This window comes from Erpetoichthys calabaricus, chromosome 10, assembly GCF_900747795.2.
Source record: "Erpetoichthys calabaricus chromosome 10, fErpCal1.3, whole genome shotgun sequence".
Taxonomy (NCBI): domain Eukaryota; kingdom Metazoa; phylum Chordata; class Cladistia; order Polypteriformes; family Polypteridae; genus Erpetoichthys; species Erpetoichthys calabaricus.
This window is the reverse complement of record NC_041403.2, coordinates 139,503,985-139,531,432: the sequence shown is the minus strand read 5'-3', so window position 1 is coordinate 139,531,432 and position 27,448 is coordinate 139,503,985. Positions and strand designations below refer to the sequence as shown.

At 45.1% G+C, this 27,448-nt stretch overlaps 1 protein-coding gene across 1 annotated transcript; it reads right to left on the bottom strand.

Moving 5' to 3' along the window:
• Nucleotides 1-195: 195 nt before the first annotated feature.
• Nucleotides 196-10,208, bottom strand: apcdd1l (adenomatosis polyposis coli down-regulated 1-like). The gene is given in 5 exon segments (XM_028811959.2): nt 196-1,398; nt 4,470-4,490; nt 4,492-4,996; nt 5,087-5,252; nt 9,701-10,208. Coding segments are annotated over 5 exon segments (1,503 nt in total). The 5' UTR covers nt 9,756-10,208; the 3' UTR covers nt 196-642.
• Between the last annotated feature and the right edge of the window lie 17,240 nt (nt 10,209-27,448).

Here is a 27,448-nt window from a genome sequence, read left to right as displayed (position 1 = left end):
GAAATTGGTTGCACTGGTTCATTCTCCAGGATTGGGTCCCACCTCCCATTACTGTGAACGACAGCAACCAAATGCCAGATTTGGAGAAGTGTCTCACCGCTTGTGAACTTCTTACAAGATCCCTCCTGGTACGGGGACTTGAAAATTCTACCTTCAAAGGCTGGCATAACAATACAGACAGATTGTTTTCATCACTTTAGTCTTTATTATAAAATGAAGTGACTACAAAATAAAGTTCGTGCGACAGCTGACGAGGGCCTCGTCCCTCCGTTGGAATACTTGTGCAGGTCCAAAGTCACAGAAGTATATTTCAAATAAATGTTTACCTTACAGGCATTTAGCGCTGATAATAGAGCAACGCCAGTATGTCCCTCATGGAACAGGACTAGAGGGAAGCTCTTGCAGATAAGCACTCCATCCTGCTCTACCCCTGGGCTTTCTGAAGAGGTCCCAGAGTGCAGCAACGGAGCCCGTCTGATGCTGATGTTTCTCGGAACTGAAATCTTGGGACAGATCGGACCACGAGACTGCATAAGGACACTGCATGCTCCAGCAGTCTGGCAGTCCAGCAATGGGTCCAGTGACATCCACTTTGATGGATGTAATATCTACACTTGGCTGAAAGGTACAGTTCTGTCTGCCTCAAAACCCTGCAATTAAGCAGGAACCAAGAACGAGAGCGGGGGTCCAAGTGGCCAGCCCTAATATGCTTTTCTCACTTCTGGAGGCTAGCACTAGCTGGTCATGCCTGTCTACTTGCTCTGCTGATGCTGTGCACTGGACCAATGGTGCCTGGTAGGACGTGGGCCTCTTCTGTGGTCTGTCTGGGCTGGAACCATCGGTGGGCCGCTCGCCAGTGAATAACAGAAGGCGACCTTTGTGATCCAGTTGCATTTTGAATAGCTCGTATTCCTTATGAGGAAGCTTAATGCCCAAGACGGTACAGCCTTTCGTCCCGGTGATGTCCTGTTCCACCCCTATGGTCCACTGGTCAGAGTCTCCACATGTACCCTCCTTAGAGGAGTTCAGCAGCTGCACTGAAGCCTTGTCTACTGGTGTTACTCGCGCTTGTGTCACCTTAAAAGTGAACTTGGTGCCCCCATCAGAGAAAGTAGAGTGGCCGTCACTGATGTAATGGCCAGCAGCGTGGATGATGAAGGTGGGTTGCCTGCAGGCTGGGTCTGAGTAATGGTAGTAGAAGCCTTCCCAGGAGTTGTTGTGCTCATGGAAGATGAAGTAGCGTGTGAGGAAGAGCACTGCAGGGCGTACCTCACACTCCCAGCTCACCCACTTGCCATGGAGGCTAACAGGAATTTGTGGATGGAGTGGCAGGATTGGCGGATGATGTTCACTGGAGCGAAAGATGATTCCACAGATGGGACATGGATGAACATGATTCTGAGGAGGAGAACAAAGTGTTAGGGAAAGGAATTGAATCGACAACTTCAGGTGCATTAGAAAATGGGAAATCTCTGAAGGGACCCGGCAACTCCCGGGTTCTGTCAAATTGATGCAAGGGTCTGGGGTCAGGTTTATAAAATGTGCGTAGTACAAAAAAATGGTCCGAAATTTGTGTACGCAACGTTCTATGCAATAGTGAAGACTTGATGAGAAAACGTGTACATATTGTGACGTGTCTTGCCATTGCATGGGCTATTATAGGGAAGGGAAGCAGTGTTGGGGTGGAGTCTTGGGGGAACCCTGTTTGTAAGGGCTTGGGGCACCTCCCTAGAGAGAGATGAGTGACAGGGCTCTGGGTTAATTAATGGGGCGTGATAAAAAGGGGTGTGTGGCCGGAAGTTTGAGTTGGAGGCTGGAGAAAGTGAGGAGAACAGTATAAGGTGTAAAGAAGGGAAGTAACTGTTTTTAGTGTAAGAGAGGTAGATAGGACGAAGGTGATTAGTCTTTGTTATTTTGGAGGTGTCCCCGTGACCTAGAAAAACGGGCGGCTGTAGGGCACCGTTTATATCGCGGCAGACTGAATAAAAAGCCAGTCGGCATTTTGGAAGACTTCCCCGGACAAGCGGCTCCTGAGTATGTTTGTACGACGGGGCGTTACAATATTTACAGCACTGCGGTGGGTTGACACCCTGCCCGGGATTGGTTCCTGCCTTGTGCCCTGTGTTGGCTGGGATTGGCTCCAGCAGACCCCCGTGACCCTGTGTTCGGATTCAGCGGGGTGGACAGTGGATGGATGGATGGATATTTACAGCAACACTGACCCATACGTATATGCAGCATTTCGAATGAAGTGGGAAACGAGGACGCCCTTGATAGAGTAGGAAAGTGCAGCAAAACAGCTAAATGACAACTGAAGGGTATAATTCACATCGCCAATCCGTTATTATAATGCTGACGTGACAAAGCTATTAAACCTCAAAGGTGATGACTATGATGTTTGGACTTTATTTTTGAAACTCTTTAAACAGGGACAATGCTGCCTATCTGCAATGAAGAACTTTGTTTTTTCTCCAGTATATAACCTGTCAGGGATATTTCAGCCAAGCTTCACTCCATCCTGCTCGCTCTGCTGAAAGCCATTAAGCGACTGGCGAGACACGGCATTCAGTTTCTGTATGGTGCGGGAGTACACACAGTAAACGTAACACGTATTTGCCAACATAAAAAGGTAATTTGCTGCAGTGTCCGGTTGTCCTATTGCACTCACTGCAATAAGCGAGAATGAAGCTGCTTTTGTTAACTGCGACCAATGACATTCCATTAACTCACAAGTCATCTGTGATGCCAACATGAATAGCCAGTTTATGGTGTGACTTATACTCTTTGATTGTAACCGCCACCAAGTCATTACAAGTGCCAGGTTATAGAGGCTACCCACTCAGTCGGGGACGCCTTTCCCCAACTCTCAGAACGCAGAAGATAGGCGCGACAGTGCCACGCATGCTGTTGCCACACTCAGTTGTGGAGCACAGCATAGAACTCAAGGTGTCACATGCGCGGCTGCTCTACAGGCCAATGAAGTTCTGTATTATCGTGATTGCATATGTATGAGTTGATTAGCATAGTCCAGCTATGATTGTTTCAGAGTGGTAAACAGGCAGGGCGTAGAAATGTCCACATATGCACATTTTTACATGATGACTGATTTATAAAGGTAAATTTTGACAAAATGTGCGTACACATTCTTCAGCAGCAGCATACTGATACAATAAATAATATTAAATTAAAGAATGATAACAATGCAGGTGAAAAACAGACAATAACTATGTATAATGTTAAATATTAACGTTTTACCCCCCCTGGTGGAATTAAAGAGTCGCATAGTTTGGGGGAGGAACGATCTCCTCAATCTGTCTGTGGAGCAGGACAGTGACAGCAGTCTGTCGCTGAAGCTGCTCTTCTGTCTGGAGATGACATTATTTAGTGGATGCAGTGGATTCTCCATAATTGATAGGAGCCTGCTGACTATCTATCTATCTATCTACACAAGTTTTTTTTTTTTAATCTAATTTTTTGGTTTGTGGCGTGTATTATTTTCCTTTTTTAAATGGCGTCACACATATTTTCACGCTCGAATCCACAATAAAGTTTTATAAATGAGACCCCCAGTCCTTTAGAAGGGACTTAATTGTTGGATCGCTGCATTACATCTGTCAAACTGCTGTAATGTTTGTTGCTTTGGTTCAGTTTTCAGACAGCGCTCAGAAAATGGTGCTATGTAAAATAAAAAATTAAACTTATAGTAAGTGATCAACCATAGCCTCTAAGTTTGCCCCCGCTCCCTCAGGGATGATCGATTTGTGAACGATTCGTTCTTTTTTAGCGACTCTTTTCAATGATTCATAAGAATCAATTCGTGAGCACAAACAAATCGGCTCAGTGGAGCCCAACTGGACTAAAGCTGAAGCGCACGCGTGTTCTACGTGATGTCGTCATCGTTTTCTGCGTTGCTGCCGCGGCTTGCCAATGGATGTATATAGCGCATGTGCAAGAACCACCGAACTCATGTACAGTACTGTATCTCGACTCACTTGATTCGTAAACGAGTCAGTGTCCGAGAATCAGGCGAACAGTTCTCGCTCGTTGATTCGTACTTGTTATTGTGTAATGTAACATAACATCTTATTTTAATTATGTATTTTAAATGTATTATCATGCTTTTTGTACGGAAACAGGGCAATGTCGTATAGATTATCATGTTAAATATACAGTACAATGATTTATATATAACAAAATCATATTTATACATAATGAATTAAATATAAATTAACAAGCAATATTCATTATATATTTATATACACACATATTTCATCTATATATGAAACTAATGTACAAATTATTAATTTATACATTTGTGAGGTAATCAGAGGGGGACCCCAGGAAACTACAGCATAAAGTATCCCTAAGGAGGAATCAAAACAATTGATAGTTTGAAAGAATTGATTCAGCAAATTGAATCAAAATGCCCATCACTACTCCCAAGCCACTGCAGGTGTAAACACACTTACCACTGCACTCTGAAGGGGGGCGCTGGTAGCCTGTTGGCCTGTACATTGTCCTTTGGCTCCAGTCTGTGTGCACATCTCCCAACAAAAGCTCCTCAACTAACTTTCCTTGCGGGTGATGGTGCTTCTCAACCCGTAGGATGCTGAGCTCCATCATTGAGAAGCCCAGAGCTGCCCTGCAATCCCGACCTGTCTTGGCACTGTAAAGCTCATACATGCTACCCAGAACCCAACTGCCCCGGCCAGACAGTAGCTGGGGGCAAGTCTGGTTGATCTGGAGCAGAAACTCTTGTATAGTATTCTGACTGTGGAACACAATTCCCACTTTATGCAAGTGATGGTCAGTCTCAGTGGCACCCCGGGTAATCCAGGAGGCCTGCCTCAGACGCAGCTTCCCTTTGATGACAAGTGAATATGAAGGTTCATGACAGCGGCCATCCCGGTAGTAGAACTGGAGAGCCTTGAATAGTCGGTTAGGGTAGAAGATATAGAAGCGGGTGAGAAACTCTGGTCCAGGACGCACTTCACAGCTGCCAGAATACAAATAAGGAGGGGGGTGCAGGTTAGGCTCAGGGTGGATCTACTGTCCCACAACGCAGCAAGTCAGTCGAGGATCTTACCCTGTGGACACCCAGCTGCCTTCCAGTCGAGGCGGGATAAGAGCTGTGACTTGGGCCCCATCCTGCAGGTGACGCAGTTGAAAGTTACATTGTGACTCCCAGTAAAGCTTCCCAGTGACGTTCAGACTGGGACGAGGTGCTGACGGAACTTCCCATAGCTTACTTCCTGCCAAAGAAATAGACATGCAAAAAGAATGTACAAATTCAGTGTAATTAGAGGAGGAGGAGGAGGAGGAAGAAAGGTGCCTAGCCCATGCCCCTGAACTAGATAAGTGGGTAGAAAGCAAATGTGCCCAGATGGAGCCCTGAGATTTCCTTTCACCTCACTCTCACCACGTTGTATGATAAGCTTCAGCCAGCATCAACCTTGCACATAAATTATGAATTGCGTGCAGAGGGCTTCCTCTGTCAGCTTGGGGTTCCATAAAAAACACCAGCATTACAGTTTCTCTCTGTGTCCTCCAGTCAGCCACTTGTCAGCAGGAAATCAGGCTGCGTGCGCCATGGCTCTGTGGTTTAGAAATGTCACCACATAGGCCCCAGCAGCATGTCAGAAGGGGAAAATTATAACATTAAAGACTCCATATGTTTCAGGGCCAAAGATTTTCAACTTTCAAACTGGACACTTTCTCCTCATTTTTCAAAATTCACTTTGGTTATTGGAATGATACGCTATGCCTGGCAAAACATCTGGATGAAATTAAAGGAAAGACGAGTCACTAGCATACTGGAGGCTGGAAGTTCAGGGTCAGGCTTCCTAGATTTATCATGATGAGAGCATGACCAAACCCTGCCTCTCTAACCACAGCGGGGGCTCATTAGCCAGAAAAGTGTGAGAGCCCCCCAAACCTCATTGTGCATACAGTACATATCGCTCAAGCATGTCCAGACCCTTCTGACTATGCAGATCTGACAGCCATGTCCAAGTGTCCAGTGCCACGTGTGGTCAACTACCACTGGCACCTCACCTTCTAGACTGCACTCTCCGTTCATGGAATGGCAACAATCGCCAAGGTGAAAAGTGAAAGGCCTTGACTCAACTTCAGCGGGACCCTAGACTTTATTAGTAATGAGAAAGCCAGCTGTCCAGTTAGTTGGCTAACTGCTGTGATGCTTAAGACCGGCAGATCTATTAGCCTGATAATAATTGTCTGCTTTCATTTACTCTAACGCTTTAATACGTCCAGTGCTGTGAAATTAATCAAGTCAGACATCTCAGGTTTCAGTTCAGCCACTGACTAACTCTCTTGCTGGGACCCACTAATATAGTAAATGCGAGGTTGCTTCATTGGTCAGCTCAGCTGTCAACTCCTTGTCTGACCCTGAACAGGTAGATAACATCGTCGTTCAGTGACTGACTCTCGGGGTCATCATGAGAAGATATTCTTAGTTATCATATATTCTACTGAGTCTCTGGCACCTCTCAGCTCGGCTTTAGACTTCTAGTGTTGCCCTAAACAGGTCTACTTGACATCCAGGTACAGTTGTCCTAAACAGGTCTCCTACACTCCAAGTTCACTCTCTAACCCTGACTCTGACCACACAAGTCTACCCATTTCCTAGGTTGACCATTTACTGCCAGTTTTAACCTAAGCAGGTCTACTTGATTCCCACTTTACTTGTAGTGCTATCTTAAGCTTGTCTAGTTGACGACCAGGTGGCTCCCATTGACACCCCAAACAGGTCTACACTATTTCCAGGTCAACAGTGGACTCCCAATGTTAGCCAGAGCAAATCTATTCAATCTATTCACAGTTATAGCCATTCACTGCCAGTATTAACCAAAGCAGGTCTGCTTGATTCCCATTTCACTTGCAGTGCGATCATGAGAATATCTAGTTGACACCCAGATCCACAGGATGACTCCCGTGGTTAACCCAAGCAGGTCTAGTTGATTCCCAGGTCCACAGCACACTCCCAGGGTTAGCTAAAGCAGATCTATTCCACTCCGCGTCTAGTCTCTGACTCCCAGTGTTATCTCAAGAAGCCCACCATTAACTCTCTGCGTTATCTCAGCTTGGCATCTAGTTTCACCATTAACTTGACTTATTGGATTACACTAAGGAGTAATTATTACACTCCCAATAATAGCCAAGGTTACTGAGCAGGTTCGCTCAATTCCCAGTTCAGCCTTGGATTGCCAGTGCTACTGTAAACAGGTTTTCTTGACACTCAGTGTGACCAGAGAGTGTGCTCTTAAGCAGGTCAGCTCAAGTCTATTGAAATTGTGTTGCTGGTTCCCAGTGTTACCTCAGGTAGGGTTATTTTTCTCCCAGTTCTTCAAATGTCTCTCTCCTGGTATCATCTTAAGCAGTCCTACTTGTTCCCCTGTTTAAATGCTGAGATCCAGTGTTACCTAACCAAGACTGCTGGACTCCCATGTCCTCCACTGACTTGTTGTGTCAGCCTAAGCGGGGGACTGCTCGACTGTTCATTTGGGTGCTGCTTTGCACAGTTATTCAGCCAAATATGTGTCATCCTAAGCATGTCACCTCACCTCCTTGTTGAGGTTCTGGGTTTTAGCATAACCTTGAGCAGATCTACTCAACTACTAGATCTGTCGTTGACTTCCAGTGTTATGTCAAGCAGGTTTACCCAACTCCTAATTCGGCCACTGACACATCTCCTCGACTCCCAGCTCCACCAAAGACTCACAGTGTTTTCCTAAGTTGTTCTATTCATCTAATCAATTCAGCCCCTCATTTCTGTGTTACCCTAAAGATGTGTGCTGTACTCCCATTTCTATATCTGTTACCCTAAGCGTGTCTGTTTGACTCTGAGGTCTGCCACTGACTCCTGCTGTTACTCTAAGCAAGTCTACTCAATCCCTAGTTTGGCTGCTGGGTAGCCAAGTCTGCTTGACTCTCAGGTCCACCCCTGACTCCTTGTGTCACCACATGCAGGTCCTAGTTGAAGCTCTGGGTTTCAGTGTAACTTCAGCAGGTCTACTAGATCTATTGCTGACTTCCAGTGTTCCTTCAAGCAGGATCCTTCAACTCTTAGTTCTGCCTCAGGCATGTTTACTTGACTCCCAGATCCACCACCAATTCCTAATGTTTTCCTAACTAGTTCTGTTCAACTTCCGTTTTTAAGGCTGATTCTCTGTTACCTTAAACAAGTGTACCAAACTTGTGGTTCTGCCACCGAGTCCATGTTAATCTCAAACTTGTCTACTTGAGGTCCACCACCAACTGCCAGCGTTTTCTTAAGTAGTTCTATTCAACTTCTCTGTTACCCCAATTAGGTGTGCTGAACTCTCATTTCTGTTGCGGACTCCCAGTTTTATCCTGGGCATGCCTACTTGACTCTGAGGTCCACTACTAGCTTCTGCCATTTTCCAAAGTAATTCTATACAACTTCCAAATTACAGGCTGATTCTCTGTTACTCTAAGCAGGTGCATTGGACTCCTAGTTCTGTTGCTAACAAATAGTTTTACCCCAAGCATATCTAGTCGAGTTCAAGGTCCGCCACCAACTCCCATCGTTACCCAAATTAAGTCGACTTAACCTGCAGGTCTATTGCTGACTCCTGGTGTTACTCTGAGCAGGTGTACATGACTTCCAGGTTGGCCAACAATGCCCAATGTTACCCAAGGTGTGTTTAGCCAACTTCCAGCTTGGCCACTGACCCTCTGTAATACCCTAATCTGGTGTACTGGACTCTGATTTCGCATAGTAGCTTGACATACCATTAACCGAGGCAGATAAGGAGATGTTCATATAGAGACCAGGTCTCAGCCCCAGCAGTAAATATTTCTAATGATGGTACAGCATCTTTCACCTTGGTGTGTGCTCATGATGATCCAAAGAGAACCCCTGAAAATGGGAAGATGAAACAAATGGGCGAACCCCAGAGACTGATGGTTTTTGTCTTGGCTCTCCAAAGCCCTCACCAGGTGTCCTGCTTCTGCACTGAAGCCTCCTGCCCGCTTACTTTTGGCTCACTTGCTTCTTCCTCACCATATGGAAGTGCACTAGAAGGCAACTTGAAGCCAGATGACAGTGAAAACCCCGGCTTGTGGCCGAGGCGCCTTTAGTGATGCAGAGTAAAGTGTCGACTAAGGAGATTTAAAACAAATGATTTCATAAAGGCAGGACGGCGCTGCCTGAAAAACCACCTCTGACAAGTAAATGGAACAAGATGGGAACCCGGGAGTACTATGCTCAAAGCAGCCTTCCTGTGGTTTCATTAACAATCCAGCATGAGGAATAGGGGCCTCTGGTTTGGGAAGTCGGCAAGAAGCAGCCATGGATTCGCAGGGAGCTCTGCTGCCAACCCCGGGCGTGCTTGTCTCGCCCCGGTGCCAGGTTATCACCTGTCTCGGCTACACCCGCCGAAGGATGAGGCGGTCCGACTCCCTGGCTGTCTCTTGTAGCCAGCGAGAGTCGAGTGGCCGATCTGAGCTTGCATGCCACTGTCTGCTGCGTATTGCTGTCTACCTGCGAGATCTGTTGGATCGCCCGAAACTTCAGTCGGATCTGACTGTTCCGTCGCGTCTTTTCCGTACCCCACGACATATGGGACATGTTCTAACTTTCCGAAACCTACAATAGAAGACTCGGAGTTCTGGAGCTACTTTAACGATCGCTGCGGCGAATGTCAAGACCACTCACCTTCCAGGGTCGATAGCGCGCCCCAGATCAGGAGCAGGTGTGCTTTAAGAGCCATCGCAGAGCACGCGGTCCGGGCAAAGTGAGCGAGATAGCTGGCGAGCTGCGGCGACGGCGGCGGCTGCGGTCTCTAGTCCTGCCTGTCGGATGATCTGCCTTTCAGCTCTGCCTGCAGCGACTGAGGGGCGAGGAGGCGAACAGGGGGTGGAGACTCGCCCCCCTCAGACTGCGCTCGGAGAGTCGCTTCTGGAAGGGCAACAACAACAAACAAAGGGCCCCCGACTTTTAGATCGCTTGCTGACCAGAGGGCGCCTGCTGGCCACGGGTCAGCAATCGAGTCCTAGGAGTGTCTATCATCGTCTCCCTGAAGCTCTGGAGGAGGGTATAGGGTACCTCAGTTCATTCATTCGGGATGGAAACAGGGGCTACACTGTACTACAGTATACGGAGGAGATCATCCGTGGCCGCGAGCTCCTCTTCAGTCTGTGTGTACATGGGTGTGGCATTTGAACACTGCGCGTGGAATTCGCATCGTGGCGGGGGTTCCTTAAAATCCCCGTGTGTTTAGTGGATGGTGGCACTCTGTGACACGGAGAACATTCTTGTAATTCCGTTCAAGGCTAATGGTGCTTTGATTCAGTCCAGAGACCACAAGTGTGTACGTGTTTGTTTGGGGACTGTGTGGGGAAGGGGAATGGGAACGCGGGGGGCTTTGGCGAGGGGTAAAATTATTTTTGGTAGATCATGTGACCGAAAGCTCAATGTGTGTTGTGTTTCAGTGAATGGCGGTTACGGTTTGTGTAATTCGATCAATTAAGGATATCCGTGACATTTAGGGGCGTCCCAGGAAAGATCTCGGGCTGTTTTATAGTTGACGGCCTCTTTGAATCGGATTTTCTGCGTCCTGCGGTTTGGTTCGTTAAAATGCCTCTTCTCAAATTAAATTCATAAAGTTGTAATTCTCCGTGAGGTGAGGCTAACGTGTTTAATATGGGGATGCTAGAGTTTAGTGCTCGAGCAAGAATAATAATAATAATAATACATTGTATTTATGTAGCGCCTTTCCCATGTTCATAGCGCTGGTTAAACAGCAAGATATATGTAACATTGGATACAGATAGATAGATAGATAGATAGATAGATAGATAGATAGATAGATAGATAGATAGATAGATAGATAGATAGATAGATAGATAGAAAGGCAAAATTTAACAGACAGACAGATAGATAGATAGATAGATAGATAGATAGATAGATAGATAGATAGATAGATAGATAGATAGATAGATAGATAGATAGATAGAAAGGCAAAATTTAACAGACAGACAGATAGATAGATAGATAGATAGATAGATAGATAGATAGATAGATAGATAGATAGATAGATAGATAGATAGATAGATAGATACTTTATTAATCCCAAGGGGAAATAGTTTCTGCATGGATCACTAAACAAATAATTACAGGATATACAAAGCGTTAAACAGAATAAAGAAAAAGTAAATAATCCTGAGTAAGATACTAAGCTCAATAACTATACATACAATAAAAGAAAGTGAAAGAAGTGCAAAAAGTGCAAGGTTAATGCGAATTTTAACGAAAAGTGTTGTTAACACTTGTCCAAAGGAGTTCTAGTCTTTTAAAAGAAAACGCGGTGTTTCTAAATCCTAAATGACAAGAGTCCTCTAATGGCCCCTTTCACTGTTTGAGAAGGTACTTTGGGGTTAAAATCAGCTCCCGCCACCTCCTATGTCAGGTGTGTCCTGTCACAATCTCTCCCTCGGAAGGACAAGACACTGTCACTGTCACGCGATAGAGAGCGCAGCTCCCCGGAAACACCGCGACTGCGACGATCCGGTGTGCGAGAGCTCTGTCTGATTGCTCGGCCGCCATCCTCTTCCCTAAACGTACGGAAAGCTTCAAATGTGGGAGTAACTGCCACGGACCACCAGAGTCAACGTTGGGACAAACCCACTCGCTTCCTAGGACCACTCACACCGGGACAAGATGAGCGCCAAGGGCCATAGCGGGCAGGAGTACGAGCGTCGCCCATCCCGAGTCCTGCCAGTCGGACGATCTGCTCGTCGTTTTGGGTTATGTAGTCAATTTCACACTCAACACTGTCCGAAATAAACTTAACCGACGCATTCACACGTTTTCTGATCCTGCTAGGCTATGTATCCCGGCAGACTAAGGAAGAAGAACACAACACTGGAGTGGGCAGCAGCCCATCACAGAGCCCACTCAGGCACACATCAGACCCGCTCATCTTGGGGCAGTTTGCAGTCAGTACAGGAGTTAAGCCTAATTGATTCCCTAAGCACATCCCAATGGTGCCCCCTCTTAGAGCTTCTTTTACTTACATTGCAAGACTTAATGCACTGAAAGTGAAATTAAACATTGAAACTTACCTTGCTTATGTGACAAATCAGTAAAAGAAATAATAAAATAAAGAGCTTAAAGGTGATGAGTGTGTTACACATATCGGCTGGTGATTTAAATGTTTACCTGAACAAGACAGCTGTTTTTACACAAACAGGGGTGGGCAATGTCAGTCCTGTGGGGCCACAGTGGCTGCAGGTTTTCATTCCAACGCAACTTCTTAATTAGAAACCAATTCTTGCCAATCACAGGCCTTATTTAATTTTATGGCTTGTTAGTCTGCAGGGCGGCATGGTGGCGCAGTGGTAGTGCTGCTGCCTCATAGTTAGGAGACCCGGGTTCGCTTCCCGGGTCCTCCCTGTGTGGAGTTTGCATGTTCTCCCTGTGTCTGCGTGGGTTTCCTCCCACAGTCCAAAGACATGCCGGTTAGGTGGATTGGTGATTCTAAATTGGCCAGTGTGTGTTTGTGTGTATCCTGCAGTGGGTTGGCACCCTGCCCGGGATTGGTTCCTGCCCTGTGTTGGCTGGGATTGGCTCCAGCAGACCCCCCGTGACCCTGTGTTTGGATTCAGCAGGTTGGAAAATGGATGGATGTTAGTCTGCAACGTAAAGTTCTAATATCGTAGACTTTTTCCTTTCCAAGGTTATCATCCAAATGGTTTGAAGCCTAAAACGGATCATTTTTAGCCTGTCACATTTTTCTATTAAGTGTTTGATTAAATCAAACAGTACATGATGAACGCACACAGATGTAAATGGAAACAAAAAGCTAGATGGAGAAGTGCTGGCTGCTTTGTCATTTACATCTTATTTCTAATAAGGAGCCATTAGACCACTAAAATGAAGCATCAAAATGTCACTTGAGTAATAAGTGCTTCATCAGCAATAATTGACTTCTCATTAAGAAACTGGGCTGGAAGAAAAACCTGCAGGCACTGCGGCTCTCCAGGACCGACATTGCCCACCCCGCACTAGAGGAAAGTGAAACTCTTATGCCATGGGATGGGAACAAATGTGATATCTGATGACACCTTTAAGACAAACTTTTGTAAATTAACCCACCGACTATGCAAAAATAACCTTTTTATTTTAGTAGTGCAGAGTAAAGTTGAGCATGGCAGGTAAAGAAAATTACAAAAACACTCTGTTAAAGTTGAGTGTGGTAGTGAAGGACTGTGGGACTTTGTGGTGCTCCCTTTCCTTTGGTGCCCTAAGCACATGCTTATTTGGCTTAAGGGGGAATCCAGGGCTGTTTGCAGTCACCAGTTATCCTACCCTGGATGTTTTGTGGGATTAGGTAGGAAAACCGAAGCACCTGTAAGAAAATCTATACTGACCTGGGGAGAACATGCAAAGACCACACAGACATACATTCACTGGGCAAATTCTTAGGACTTCTGTACTAATACCGGGTAGGTATCTTAAAACATTTGCTCTCAGTTCTTCATGGCATGGATTCCACAAGATGTTAGAAATATTCCTTTGAGATACTGGTCCATCTTGACATGAATGCATCACTCAGTTTCTAGATATTTGACAGCTGCACAATCCAGTTCTATTACACCCCAAAGGTATTGTACTGACTTCAGATCCAGAGACTGGGAAGGCCACTTTTGTTAGATGTGGTGCACTGTCATGCTGGAAGTAACCATTAGAACAGGGGTCCTCAATCACGGTCCTGGAGGGCCGCAGTAGCTGCAGGTTTTTGTTCCAACCCAATTGCTTAATAAGAGACACTTATTGCTCAAGTGACACTTCTGCTTCATTTTAGTTGTCTCACTCGTTAAGATTTTGAACCCTTATTACTTATTTTAGTCTTAAACAGCTGTAGTCTTGGTTTTTAATTGCTCCTAATTAGCAATAACATGCAAATAGCAAAAGAGAGCAGTCAGTCATTTTCCAATCCGCTATATCCTAACACAGGGTGACAGGGGTCTGCTGGAGCCAAACCCAGCCAACACAGGGTGCAAGGCAGGAACAAATCCCCAGGCAGGGAGTCAGCCCACCGCAGGGCACACACACACATACACACCCACTAGGGACAATTTCCATCCATCCAACCATTTTCCAACCCGCTGAATCCGAACACAGGGTCACGGGGGTCTGCTGGAGCCAATCCCAGCCAACACAAGGCACAAGGCAGGAAACAATCCTGTGCAGGGTGCCAACCCACCGCAGGACACACACAAACACACCCACACACCAAGCACACACTAGGGCCAATTTAGAATCGCCAATCCACCTAACCTGCATGTCTTTTGACTGTGGGAGGAAACCGGAGCGCCCGGAGGAAACCCACGCAGACACGGGGAGAACATGCAAACTCCACGCAGGGAGGACCCGGGAATCGAACCCAGGTCCCCAGATCTCCCAACTGCGAGGCAGCAGCGCTACCCACTGCGCCACCGTGCCGCCCTAGGGACAATTTAGGATCGGCAATTCACCCAGCCAGCATGTTTTTGGACTGTGGGAGGAAACCCACGCAGGGAGGACCCGGGAAATGAACCCAGGTCTCCTTACTGCGAGGCAGCAGCGCTACCACTCTGCCACCCTCAAAAGAGAGCAGCATTTCTCCATTTATAAAGCTTGTTTCCATTTACACCAGTGTGTATTTATCATGCGCTATTGGGTTTAATTAAATACTTAGAAGGAAAGTGAAGAGAAAAAAGTGAAGGACTGAGAAGTACTCATCCATTTTAGCCTTCAAATCATTTCAATGATATCCTTAGAAAGGGGAAGAAAATCTTGGATATGAGAATTACCCGACATAGCAGAGTTTAAGCACTAACAAGCCATGAAATTAAATTACTGGCAACAATTGCTTCCTAATTAAGAAACCGGGTTAGAACAAAAACCTGCAGCCACTGTGGCCCACCAGGACTGTGACTGAGGACCCCTCCATTAGAAAATGGACAAATTGTGGTCAGGAAGGAATACACATAGTCAGAAAAAATAGGCTGTGGCGTTCAAGTGATGATTGATTGGTATTAAAGTATCCAAAGTGTGCCAAGAAAACATTCCCCACACCATTACACCATCAGCACCGGCCTGGACTGTTAGCACAAGGCAGGTTTGGTTCATGGATTCACGCTGTTAGTGCCAAATTGTGGCTCAACCATCTGTGTGCCTCAGCACAAATCGAACTTCTTCAGACCTGACTATGCTTTTCCTGTCTTCATATGTCCAGTTTTGGTGAGCCAGTGCCCAATGTGGCCTCATGTTTCTGTTCTTGACTGACAGGAGTGAAACCCAACATGGTCTTCTGCTGTTGTAGCCCATTTGCCTCAAGGTTTGACGTGTTGTGTAATCTGAGATGCTTCTCTGCTTTGTACAGAGTGGATGTCTGCGTTACTGCAGCTCTGCTGTCAGCTTGAACCAGTATGGCCCTGCTCCTCTGGCCCCTATCATCAACAAGGTGCTTTTTTTTTTTTTTGCACCATTCTTATTTAACCCTAGAGACTGCTGGGTGTAAAAATCCCAAATATGAGCTCTTACAGAAACACTCAAACCAACCCATCTTGCACCAACAATCATGTTATAATTGAAATCACATTTTTTGCCATTCAGGTGTTTGATGTAAACAATAACTGAAGCTCCTGACCTGAATCTGCATGATTTTATGCACAGCGCTGCTGACACGTGATTGGCTGATTGTTTAATTGCATGGTGTCCAGGTGTTTCCAATCATTTGCCCTGGAGGTGTGGGGCAGCAGCACCTATCAAGGTCCAGCCCTTTTAAATCAGCAGTTTGGGACTAAGGGTTTAAGTGTTGGTTTTGCATGGATTATATTTTTGAATGGATTGTATTTTTACATATTATAATACAACCAGGTCTCACTGTCATTGCCCACGTGAGCATTGAAGTCTCCCAGCAGAACGAGGGAGTCCCCAGAAGGTATGCCCTCTAGCACCCCCTCCAGGGACTCCAAGGGATCACACTCCTCAGCCTCCCTGGAAAAGTCTATTCGGGGGTCCTGGAGAGGAGGGTTCGTCAGATAGTCGAGCCTCGGATTCAGGAGGAACAGTGTGGTTTTCGTCCTGGTCGCGGAACAGTGGACCAGCTCTACACCCTTAGCAGGGTCCTAGAGGGTGCATGGGAGTTTGCCCAACCAGTCTACATGTGTTTTGTGGACTTGGAAAAGGCATTAGACCATGTCCCTCGGGGAATCCTGTGGGGGATACTCCGAGAGTATGGGGTACCGGACCCCCTGATAAGGGCTGTTCAGTTCCTGTACGATCGGTGCCAGAGCTAGGTCCTCTTTGCCGGCAGTAAGTCAAACCCGTTTCCAGTGAGAGTTGGACTCCGCCAGGGTTGCCCTTTGTCACCGATTCTGTTCATAACTTTTATGGACAGAATTTCTAGGCGCAGCCAGGGCGTTGAGGGAGTCTGGTTTGGTGGACTCAGGATTGGGTCACTGCTTTTTGCAGATGATGTTGTCCTGTTTGCTTCATCAGGCCGTGATCTTCAGCTCTCTCTGGATCGGTTCGCAGCCGAGTGTGAAGCGGCTGGGATGGGAATCAGCACCTCCAAATCCGAGACCATGGTCCTCAGCCGGAAAAGGGTGGAGTGCCCTCTTAGGGTTGGGAGCGAGATCCTGCCCCAAGTGGAGGAGTTCAAGTATCTCGGGGTCTTGTTCACGAGTGAGGGAAGAATGGAGCGTGAGATCGACAGGCAGATCGGTGCGGCATCCGCAGTAATGCGGGCTCTGCATCGGTCTGTCGTGGTGAAAAAGGAGTTGAGCCACAAGGCGAGGCTCTCAATTTACCAGTCGATCAATGTTCCTACCCTCACCTATGGTCATGAGCTATGGGTAGTGACCGAAAGAACGAGATCGCGAATACAAGCGTCTGAAATGAGTTTCCTCCGCAGGGTGTCTGGGCTCTCCCTTAAAGATAGTGTGAGAAGCTCAGTCATCCAGGAGGGGATCAGAGTAGAGCCGCTGCTCCTCCGCATCGAGAGCAGTCAGATGAGGTGGCTCGGGCATCTGATCAGGATGCCTCCTGGATGCCTCCCTGGTGAGGTGTTCCAGGCACGTCCAACCGGGAGGAGGCCCCAGGAAAGACCCAGGACACGCTGGAGGGACTATGTCTCTCAGCTGGCCTGGGAACGCCTTGGGATTCTCCCGGAAGAGCTAGAAGAAGTGGCCGGGGAGAGGGAAGTCTGGGCATCTCTGCTCAAGCTGCTGCCCCCACGACCCGACCTCGGATAAGCGAAAGACAATGGATGGATGGATGGATGGATGGATAATACAACCAGTAACAGCGGACTTCACGATAACGTGCAGTGAATTCACTTGACTTGAGCATTCCTAGTTTTCATCCTCTTTCTCTGTACGTTTAGCATTCATTTGCTCAGAGGTTGATGTGCTTGCTGCTTCCTAAGCAGCTCTTCTTTTCCCCACCCTAGTGGCCTGCTTCTTCTCTTCTTCCGTTGGCGTCTTTTCTCATTAAAACTGATTAAGTCAGTGTTTGTGTTGCAATTACTTGATACGTTTTTCTTAATTTTTCACTTAAGCTGGCACTTAAGTCTTCAATCTGCCTCAAGAATGATTTAAGACGTGAAGAGGTAGGGGAAGTGACGGCAAAGGTGATAGGGATGAGAATGGAGCCCTGATTCTACAATAAAATAAAATAAAATAAAAAGAGGAATAAAAATCATCACCACGAAAGCGGACAGTAGAGGTCACGTAGTATATGTGTACCAAGTTTCAGGTCAATAGTTCAAACAGTTTGCGTGCTACAGGTGATTTAAAATCCTGGACAGACATACTGTACAGACAGCCACAGTAGCGTATTGTATAAGAGGACTAGCTGTGTACAGCATGGGGTCTTAGAAACTATTGAAATTTTCAGAAAGAAAAAAAATGAAATGTCGTGATGTCAGGTAATTGAAAGTTTCTTCGGAGATTTCGTTTTGCCAGCGTGCTCGCCTCGCTTGCGTATTAGCGGCGGGAGGAAAAAGTAAAAGGGATACCATTTTGCCAATGTGCTTGCCTCACTCCTGTATTAGCCGCTAAGCGAGTCACTCTTTCTTCGGAGGTTTCGCTTGCGTATCCTCGGAGGTGGAACCCTTACCCCGACTCCACCTCTCACTTCCGGACCGGACAGACACACACACGTGCACACGTAGATGTTTATATACAAGATGTTTAAGCTAAAAAAAAAAAAAAACAACCATTAAATGTACTTTGTTGAAGTAACCTGCTGAGAGTCACAGGCTAAGTGAGGTGCAGGATTTGAACCTATGATGACTTTTGTAGTTTTACGTCCAAAAATGGGTGGAAAATACATACTTGCTGCTAGTTCCTAATCTTAAAATTTAAAAAAGCATGTGTTGGTGTTGGCTGTTAATGTTAATTTTGGAAGTCAGTTAGATGTTATGAATGGTGTCCACATCAGGACATTGTAGGCGGCTGGGGTCACTCAAGGTCTTGTCATTTTGTTTAAATACTATGTTGTTCACCCTCTTTGGACAGAGTTACCTTTTAAACCAGTAGTCATCTTTTACACAGCTCATCTTCAAATGAATGTATAGCAGCTTTTGATCTCTTAGAAGAAGAAATGAAGTTGGAGTGAGACCATCTGGTCATTCTTACCAGGCAGAGAGGCATAGCCATCTTACCAGGGCAGCCTACCTTCGCTCATCCTCTAGTCCAGTGGAGGCAGTTCTGCCCATACTAGTGTCTTGCTTTCTGGGTGGGACACTGGACTGTCTTGAATCTGAAGAAGCAGAGGGATATCCCTTTTCTTCCACTTAGTCAAAAGGCAGTCATTGAGGGCTTCTTAAAGGAGGGACTTGCCAGCCTCTTGTGAACAAAAACAAGTTGCATTCTCTGGCTCCTTTGTTCCTGTCACGAAAGGTGCTTTCACAAAATACACCTGTTGACAAAAAAAAAAAGCAAACTACCGCTGTTGCATCAGAACATCAATCATTAAGGAGCTGCCGAGGGAGAAACACCTTAACGTTTTCAATTCACTGACAGGAGTGGCTGAGTTAGGAGAAATGAATCAACGTAAAGGAAAAAAAAATACAATCAAAAGGTTTACTTAATGTAACAAAATAACAACTGTCAGGATTCAGAATAGCACCAAGGCCATTGTATGAAACTATAATAAAGGTGCTCTGTTATCATCTGTCTGGGACCACTTTATTTAGAAACATTTCTTTATAATAGCTTGTATTTCATGTAATGGGTTGGCATCCCGACTAGGGTTGGTTCCAGCCTTGTCCCCATTGCCATCAAGATAGTCTCTCACTCCCTATGGCACTGACTAGAAACGAGCAAGCTTAGAAAACGGACGGGTGAGTGGAGGTCATATAACATCAAACCTACAAACCATTTATTCATAACCAAAAAACTCATGTACAAATCTGTACCCAAAATGCAGGTTTTATTTGTAACTATATATGACAGTGTGGAAACTGGCCCGGACACAGACAGGCGGACACCGATGGTTCACCCAACACACGTTTATTATACATTATTTACAAATAAGTGCTCACACAACCCCAAAACTCCCCCAAAGTCCAGGCCTCACAATGCCTCTCTTTCTCTGGTCCGCTTCCACTCCTCTCCTCTCCTCTCCTATCCTCCCGAGCACTGTCTCTCTTCCTCCTGACTCAAGCCATCGTATGGCGGGAGGCGGCCCCTTTTATACACACCTGGACGTGCTCCAGGTGCCTCCCGATTAGCTTCCGCTGGCACTCCCAAGTGTGGCGGATGTACTGGCGTCCCTGGGTGTCCCTGGTCTTCTTCCCCCCAGCACTTCCGGGTGTGGCGGAAGTGCTGAGGGCCAGGGCTCCTCAGGCATTGGGGCGCACCCTGACAGTGACCACGGGCTCCTATAGGGTTGAGTTCTGTTCCCGTGGTTCCCAAAGCCACCAGGCCGTTTGCCCCCTTGTGGTCTGGAGGAGGCGTAATCCCTCCTCCGGTCCTTCCGGGCATCCTGGCTGGGTGCCACCCCCAGCCTCTTGCCACAACAGGTACTTAAGTACATTGTCACACACACACGATATAAACGTAATTCCACGCCTGAGCAAGGGGTGGCGAAGTGGACTGATTTTCTCTCTCAATTCCTTACAGACCATTCTCGGGAAGTCTCACCCGGTTCTGGGGCAACCAACGACTATACTTCCGATTCCGGCCCTGATGACATCACTTCCTCTACTTGCATTTAAAAGCCACCATCTTAAGGCAGCAGTCAGTTCTGTTTTGAACTCAGTCGTGTGAACATGTCTGTTCTATTTAATCATTTTTGCAGCTGGGAAATATTATACAGTATGGGTGGCTGCCCCAAACCTTTCCAATGACTCTTTGTAGTTCTTGTGACAACATATTAAAATATTTGATATCTCTTGGCTTATGTGTACCATTAGCATTCATCCTACACTGCTTCTCCTTCAGTATCCTTGTGTATCTCAACTTGTATGTGGCCGACGCTTCCTTTCTCGATTGCATTCCTGCAAAGCCTGCTTCTCAGACTCTGCCATTTCATGTTGCATTTATCACCTCCTGTCTACTTTTTGACTACTACTAATAATAATCTCTCTATTATACAAAAAATCTTGGAAGGAGACGAGATGTGATTTTCTCGGAGAGACACTTATATGTCCTGCAAGAAAGAGATTTAACCACGCCCGGGGCCAGAAATAAAGAACAAAGTAGGACGTCGTAAAGCATTCAAAAATGTTGTCGCGGTATGCATGCAGAGCACGTTAGAGATAACGGAAGTACAGAAATTCGAAAGTCTCAAAAAAATGATAGCAAAGATTGCATTAGCGCAAGCAAACGGAAATTATTATTTGTGAAATGACGGAACAGCGAAAACAGATCGAATATATTGTTTGGATTTAAATTTTAAGTCGGAGACTTGTAGATTGTCTAATTCGTGTTACCATCAGGGAAAAGTAGTGTTTCTTCCCAATGAAGAGGCGTATCCGCAAGAATTAAAATATTTTTTGTTTGGTGAAAGTGAAATCCAGTGAGAGAAATTTACAAGCCACACGAGACAAGAGGTTATGCAAAGAGATTTGAAAAAGTCCTGCCCACATAACCACACACACGGTTCAATCATTTCTCATTTGTGTGAATGCTATTGTCAGACACATTTCTTGTAGAGAGAAAGAAACAATATTCACTCATGGGCAGTTATACGTCACATTGTCACGGAATCAAAATTCAATGCGATATTGACGAAAAGGTAAAAGTGAAAAGAGATCGAATATATGGACATAGGTGATATGACAGAAGTACTGTACATAGATATTGTTCGGCTTTAAACTTTAAGTCGGAGACTTGTAGATCGTCTAATTTGTGTTGGCATCAGGGAAAAGTAGTGTTTCTTCCCAATGAAGAGGCCTATCTGCGAGAATTAAAAGTTTTGTTGTTTGGTGAAGGTGAAATCTACATACACAAGCGACAGAGACGTGAATTTGCTGGTGCGAAGCTCAGGCAGGGGGGATGGTGAGCGAAGCTAGCAGGGGGTGAAGCCCCCAGTAATAATAATAATAATTCCTTACATTGATATTACGCTTTTGTCAATACTCAAAGTGGTTTTCGTAGAGAGTACGGAGCTGCTTCAACCACCACCACTGCGTAGCACCTACCTAGATGATAAACTCACCACACATTAGTTGTTAGGTGGTGAAGGGGTGAGAGAAAGATAGCAAATCCAAGAGAGGGGATAATTACGGGGGCAGAATGACTACTGCCGTGGTGGGCAATTTAGCCTGGACATTGAGAAACACCCTGCTCTTTTCAAAGAATGCTTTTATGACAACAGAGACAGGACCTCATTTTATGTGGGGCCATTTTTATTGCATAGTGTCCACATCACTGCACTCAGGCATTGGGATCTAAACACAGACCAGAGGGTAAGTGGCCCCTGCTAGTCTCACCAATAACTCTTCCAGTAGCAACTTAAGCTTGTCCTAAATGATCTCCCATCCAAGTACTGTCTGGGCCTAAACATGCTTTACTTCAGGTGGATGACCTCTTCTGAAGTGCAGGTAGTATGGCTGCTGGCCATCTACCAAAAACAGCAGACAGGCCCACCATTAGCCACTTCTTCTTCTTCTTCTTTTGGCTGATCCATATCTTTCTGTCCTCTGCATCTTGTTCTGTTACACCCATCACCTGCATGTCCTCTCTCTCCACATCCATAAACCTCCTCTTAGCCGCTGTGAAATCATAATTCATATTCTTACTAATACTGTACTTCCCAGTCTTTGGAGACAAGTCTCAGTATTCCTCCTACGCCTTTCCTATTAGCCTCATGTGTGTCAACTTCTCTTGCTCTGCCCTTGCTGTCTTGATCACGTTTGACTGAGCAACCAAAGTGAAACTGACCAATCAGACCAAAGCGAAACTGACCAATCAGATTGCTTGGATACTAATCAGACTAAAGTAAAACTGACTAATCAGATTGCTTGGATACCAAGAAGACCAAAGCGAAACTAACCAATCAGATTGATTGGAGGGACAAGGCACACAGTGACAAAGACAGTAGTGTTTTATTATAACATAGATACAGAGTGACATAAGGTATCGTGAACAAAATTGTCAGAATATGCTGCTGATTAGTAGTGATTTCAAGCAATGTTTTCATCTTACAGTAGTCTTGCTATATACTGTCATTGTTCACCCTCTATTTTCTGCATTGCAACGTCTCAACTTCTTAACATAATCCAAGGTTTTGACATGTGACTTTTGGACGTGCACCATGGTCAGCATGTTTGCCTTGCTTACCCAGAAATGTGTGTTTGATCCCCGCCTATTTGATTTAACCTTTTCTTTATTCAGTTGTTCACCTCACTATTTTTGCTGTGGTTCCAAGGCATATTGTCGTCAGGATTATTCAATGCAACTTGGGGCTGTTTGAAGCAGGAGGAAAAAAACAGGATTACTGCATAGAAAGAAGATTTCCCATACTAACCATTATTATGTACTAAATGCAACAAGTCCGAGAGTAATAAAGATATGTATGTATGATTTAAAATTATTTATTTTTTTACCTTTTCACTTCCTCATCCAGACAAAGACAGGTAAATCAGCTAGTTAATTAATAATTCATATGTTTTTTCTACAGTGCAATATAGGTTAACATTAAAAAAAAAACTTTCCACTTACTGTATGTTGGCCATGTGAAGGTAATGATATGCTGTAGCATCTTTACAGCAATTTAATTCTGTTATCTTTGCATTTCTTTGTATTTTTCTAAATACTTACCTAAAATTTGTTTCATTGCTTAATTTTTGACAGCAACAATTATTTCTATATCACATTTTCATACACAGGATGTTGCTAATAGTGCTTTATAAAATGTCAATTGTTACAAGAAAAAAAACCAAATTAAATTAGTTAAGGATAATAATATTAAACAAAAAGAAATTAAATCAATACGGGCTTATACAGTACATACAATTGATAAATAATTAGTAGGAAGGTAGAGTCCTTATATATTGCATTGTGTGCGGCATCAAATCCCATGTAGAGCTAATTGGTTCACACAATGTCAGCATGGGTTTTCCTTCCACTTCTCTAAAGATGCAGGCATTAGGCCAGCAGCCATACCTCCTGCACTTCAGAACAGCTTATCCACATGAAGGTAAGCATGTTTGTACCCGGGCAGTATATGGAAGGCGCTTAGCCTGTGGTCTGTGTGTGGATCCCAATGCTCCAGTGCAGTGACGGGAACAGTGTGCTCCAGATGGCACAGTCCGTTTAATGAGATGTAAACCCATGGTTCATGTCATAGAAGATCCTTGGACATGCTTCAAAAAGAGAATGTGTTCTCCAATATCCTGGCTAAACTGCCCACCGGGTCATTCTGGCACCCAAATCATCCCCGGGCCCTTATTGGGTAACTATCTCCCTCACCCCTTCATCATTTGATATCTAATGTGTGGCGCAAAATGGCTGCCATTGCATCATCCAGGTGGATGCTGCACATTGGTGGTGGCTGAAGTGGCTCCCCATCACTATGTAAAACACTCAGTGTAGAAAAGAGCTATAAAAATGTTACCATCTATCTAGACTGACCATCTATGGCTCTATTGTTGGCATGGAGCTGGACAGTTTAACATCTGTGGCAGAGCGAAGGGCACTCAGCAGGCTCCTATCAATTATGGCGAATCCACTGCATCCACTAAATAGTTTCATCTCCAGACAGAAGAGCAGCTTCAGCGACAGACTGCTGTCACTGTCCTGCTCCACTGACTCTTCAATTCCACCCGGGGGGGTAAACGTTAACATTTAATATTATTTATTATATGTCTGTTTTTCACCTGCATTATTATCAATCTTTAATTTAATATTATTTATTGTATCAGTATGCTGCTGCTGGAGAATGTGAACTTCCAATTGGGATTAATAAAGTATCTATCTATCTATCTATCTATCTATCTATCTATCTATCTATCTATCTATCTATCTATCTATCTATCTATCTATCTATCTATCTATCTATCTATCTATCTATCTATCTATCTATCTATCTGTGAGTGTACAACCCATAATAGACAGGTGACCAGTCTGGAAATGGTTTCTGTCTTGCACGCAATGCTATCAGAATAAGCTCTTATGACCCTGAATTGCAGTTTTCAGAAGGTTGTCTTATACTTTTGTATTCTGTGGTTTCATGAAGGACACTTGATCTATCAAAGGTTAACAAAACCTGCTCACTGTGATTAACAGACTCCAATCTGACAGTGCCCAATGTTCCGGGCCAGCTCCTCTAGAGTCATTGTAGAAGTTTCTCTCTGAACGTTGCAAGCAGCCACCAGCCACTTAGGGCGAGAACTCCCCCACCCAGTGCCCCATGTAATTGCTTGTGGTCTCATACCTGGAGGCAGGTGTTCAAACACTCGGCTGCGGGCGCCTGCGGGCTCGTTTGTCTGCTCTGCCACCCTTGCAATCAGTTCTGCCTGATTCATGCATGGTGTTGAGTTTCCTTCGTGTGATGATGGGGGGGGTGGGGGGGGGGGGGGCTGCTCTAAACATCTCTTGTCTCATGCAGGTCGCACTCCACCTTTACAAAATCCTTATCCCATTTCAAAGGTGCAGCTGCTCTGAACAGACATACCATACCGTCTGAAACACTCCGAGGTTGCCGCTGGATGGCTTGCACAACATGCAGCATGGCAGTCCAAGAGCTGCAAAAGGACACCTCAGAGTGCATGTCTGAAAAGAAATTGGCCCATATCTTTATTGGAATAACATTCACCTGCATTTTCAAACTGTGGTAAACGATAAAACATTACAGTCCTCTGCCTCATGGAGTTTTCTCAGTTTTGTTCTCTCAGGGAGCTTGCAGCACTTAAAATGCAGGCTTACTCAGAGGCCCGGGCATAGAATGAACTTCAATGTGTAAATGAACAACAACAGCTCAGAATGACGTACCTCACAGCTTCTAGGAGTGTACCCGATGCTCCTCTTAAGTGATTCACAGTTGTGCTGCTTCAGTATGCCCCATCATACCCCACCTACCCCTCAACCAGCACAGCACCAAGTTGACCTTCATTTCTCTCTGTGATCTGCCATGACTTTCATTGTCTGGATTTGGACAGTCTGCTGAATGTCCTGTCCTGATTGTCCAGGAATACAGCTAATCTATATATATAAAAGTCAATGTATTCGGCTGGAGCGATTTTCATGAAACTTGGTACACACATTTCTCATTGGTCGACTAAAAATACTGTAGGGTGAAATCAACCCTAACCCACCCCCTTCTGGCTAGGGTGGTGTTGGGGGGGGATCTTGCGGTCATGTATGCATGTTATCATCCAGTTGACACTCGGAACGACCACCAGAGGGCGAACTGGAGGTGACTCCCAGCATTCTTTATGTTTGAGCACCACCGCACCCCTGTTGCTTTTGAAATTAAATAGAGTTGGCCGGTACCAAGCATCAACTGGATGATAACATACGTACAAGACCATAGGATCACCCCCCAAACTACCCAGAAGGGGGTGGGTTAGGGTTGATTTCACCCTACAGAACTTTTTAGTTGACCAATGAGAAACATGTGTACCAAGTTTCATGAAAATCGCTCCAGCCGACATACATTGACAAGACCGCAAGACAAGCACATTAGTGAGTCTTCATTGTTTGTTAATTTATTTTTATTTTTAAAGTTGTGAGGTTTGTTTAATTATATTTTTCTCAAACAATTAAAAAAAAAAAAACACTTTATTTCCTCTCGGGCAATGCTGAGTATTTCAGCTACCGTGTTTCCCCGAAAATAAGACCGAGTCTTATATTAATTTTTCCTCCCAAAGATGCACTAGGGCTTATTTTCAGGGGATACCTTATATTTATTCATGTACAACAATATACATACCCCAATACAGTCATGTCATCTTCTTCTGGAATATCGTCATAACTGTCCACATTCAAACCCTGAATTCCAGCCTCAATTTCTTGCTACTCTTGCCGCTTTTAGGATCCTCCAGGGTCGATGTGAGTGCTTCAATGTTTGATGAATGGTTCGATGTGGTGAAGCAAAATGCTGACATACAAATGTATTCATGTTGCTTTGATATTCAAGCATCACATATTCCCCAAAGTAATGACACGATGCATTTTAAAAGTCTCACGTACCATCTTCTGTGCCGTCTTTTTTTTTTTTGCACTTTTACAATATGGTCAGAATGTATGGCGGCGTATTTGAGCCACAGAGAAAAAAAATAAGGACATAATGAAAAGGTCTATTTTGTGATTAAAGTTGAAATTTCGTCTTTAACCTCAGAACGTCCACTTTAACCTCGTAGTTCACTTTATCATTAAAGCAGAGCGTCGTAAACATCTTCTTAAAACTGACCCAGCTGTTAAATCACTATGTGCTTTTGGGGCTTCCTCCTTACCAGACAGCAGTGGCAAGCAGCATCGCCACACAGAACACATTAAATTTATAATATTCCAGATTTATACTTTATATCACTTTCATGATGAAATGCATTAAAATACAGTATGTATGTTACACTTTACAGAAAAATCGTTAACTTTGCTTAAATAATGAATACTGTTAATAGTTACACATGGCATGGTGGCAGAGCGGTAGCGCTGCTGTCTCGCAGGGAGTCACGTCCCTTGTGATCCCTGTCTGGAGTTTGCATGTTTTCCTGGTGGGCTTCCACAGTGTGCTCAGTTTTCCATCCAAAGACATGAAGGTGTGGGGATTTAGTGAAGCTACAATGATGCTAGTGTGTGCGTGTGCTTGTGTTCACTTTGAGATTTGCTGATGCCCCATCCAGGGATTTTGTTCCTGTCTTGCGCTGATGCTACTGGAATGAGCGCATCCCTGAACTGATGGATGTAATCATTAAACATCCTTTTCAGAGATATTGTGGCAAGGTGTCCTCGGAATTTA